At 39.4% G+C, this 2320-nt stretch overlaps 1 protein-coding gene across 1 annotated transcript; it reads left to right on the top strand.

Annotated features, from left to right (window-relative positions):
• The first annotated feature begins 819 nt into the window (after positions 1–819).
• LOC132609121 (PRA1 family protein B3) lies at positions 820–1854 on the top strand. The gene has a single exon (XM_060322976.1). The coding sequence runs from the start codon at positions 938–940 to the stop codon at positions 1577–1579; it is 642 nt and encodes a 213-aa protein (XP_060178959.1). The 5' UTR covers positions 820–937; the 3' UTR covers positions 1580–1854.
• The last annotated feature ends 466 nt before the right edge of the window (positions 1855–2320 follow it).

Raw genomic sequence — 2320 nt, 5'->3', positions numbered from 1 at the left:
CCAACTCATCCTCTCCGATAGCCCACTTCACCGCCGCCACTGCCTCCGCCGCTTCAAAATCTATTTAAATAGCGTTTTTGTTAAAATTAATTTTTAATGATTAAAAATTTTAAAAAAGAAAGCGGCGACGGCGGCGGAGGAGGCGGCGGAGGAGGAGGCGGCGGCAGAGGAGGCAGCGGCGGCAGTGGTGGCGGTGAAGTGGGCTATCGGAGAGGATGGGTTGGGTTTTTCAATTTTTTTTAATTATTTAAATAGATTTTAAAATAGAGTTTTTGTTAAAATTAATTTTTAATGATTAAAAATTCAAAAAAAGAAAAAAATTGGTCTCTCACGCTCTGTTTAAAGCAGTAAGCTTCACGCGTGTGCCAGCTGGCACGAGGGGGTTCAAATGACACAGTTTATCTTATGTTCGGGGGTTCAGATGGTCAACGTTTCAGTTGAGGGTTCTAGATGAAAAATCAGGACAAGTTCAGGGGTCCATCTATGACTTTGGCCTATGTTAAAATGTGATCGAATAAAACCAACACATACTTTCTAAGAAAAGCATGAAAAACAAAATTTATTAGGACTTTGATTGACCAAAGGGCATCACCAAAGAAATGTAACATTTTCTTTATCAAAAACTCAATTTTAATAATTAACTCTTTTAATCATTGACTTAATATTTCCTACAATTATATCCAGATAAAACACAGTTATACAAACGAGAGGTATGGAATGTAAATGTAAAGCACAAAAAAGGAAAATCATTGGCTGTCACACGCTTTGAGAAGAAATAGGTAAATATTTTTAAAAAGAAACCGGAAGCCCTTTTAAAGCGTTACCATTTTTGTTGTCACAAAATTTTCCCACTTGCACTCCTCTCTCTCAAAATAGAAAATAGCATCAAATCAAATCAAACGAGAGAAGGGAGCAAAAAAAAAACCAAAAACGAATAATGGCTTCTCAAACAACACTTCCAATCTCAAGTCCACAATCGACAGATCCACCAATCGCTACACCAGCCTTCCGTTCATTCATCTCCCGTTTATCATCTTCAATCCGTCAAGGTTTCTCTCAACGCCGTCCTTGGGTAGAACTTCTTGATCGGACTTCTTTCGCCCGACCCGACTCCGTATCCGAAGCCGCATCGCGCGTGCGCAAAAACTTCTCTTACTTCCGGGTCAACTACATCTCCTTACTCGCAGGCGTACTCGCTCTTTCCCTTCTCTCACATCCTTTCTCTCTCCTCGTACTTCTCGCTCTCGTCGCTGGATGGTTTTTCCTCTATTTGTTCCGCCCCTCCGATCAGCCTGTCGTTGTACTTGGTCGCACTTTCTCTGATCGCGAGACGTTAGGGATATTAGTGGTGTGTACTATTGTTGTGGTGTTCCTCACTAGTGTGGGGTCGCTGCTTATATCTGCGATGCTTGTCGGACTCGCGATTGTTGCTGCTCATGGTGCTTTTAGGGTTCCTGAGGATTTGTTCCTTGATGATCAAGAACCAGCAAATGCGGGATTCCTTTCCTTCTTAGGTGGTGCTGCCTCATCTGCCGCTGCTGCTGCCGCCGCTGCCCCTGCTGTTGCTGCTCGCGTGTAGTTTGATTTGAGGTTTGTTTGGAGAGCTTCTATATTCAATTTGATGTGAAAACTGTAGTAGGAAAAAAAAAACTACTAGTTGTTCTTGGATTTTGCAGAAATTTTTGTTGTCTAGATTATAGATCTAGATTGGATCTGTAATTTCCGACTTTTTAGATCTGTATTCAATTGAATTCCTTGTCTGCTTACTGCTACATTTTGATTTGTGTTTATCTGTAAGTTGTTGGTGGATCAAGGTTAAATTTACGTAATAGATTTGCCTAATTCTTTGATTTTTATGCTCGTGTGTAGTTGGATTCATTTCATTATTATCAGGTTGGTTTGGACCTTCTAAATTTGATGTGAAAACTTTAATAGAAAAAAAAAATATACTAGTTGTTCTTGCCTTGGATTTTGAAGAAATGTTTAGAATTTTTTGTGTCTAGATTGGATCTGTAATTTCCAACTTTTTTGGACCTGTATTCAATTCCATTCCTTGTTTGCTACATACATTTTAATTCGTGTTTATCTTTGAGTTGGTGGATCAAGGTTAAAGATTTGCCTATTTGTTGATTGTTACACTGGAAAATTGATGTTGACTTTTGTTCTGGGTATATTTTTTGGAGTTTGCTTTACGTGCTCTTTTATTTTTGTACATGCTGTTAGCTGAGGGGAATGTGAGAAGTTTAAGATGATCGTGTGTGGAGTTATGCTGGAATAAGAAGACGAGGAAGAAATGGAGGTGAGGGAGAAACAATACATG

Source organism: Lycium barbarum, chromosome 9, assembly GCF_019175385.1.
Source record: "Lycium barbarum isolate Lr01 chromosome 9, ASM1917538v2, whole genome shotgun sequence".
Classification (NCBI taxonomy): Eukaryota; Viridiplantae; Streptophyta; class Magnoliopsida; order Solanales; family Solanaceae; genus Lycium; species Lycium barbarum.
Note: the sequence above shows the minus strand (reverse complement) of the source record. Positions and strands in the feature narration are given on the sequence as shown.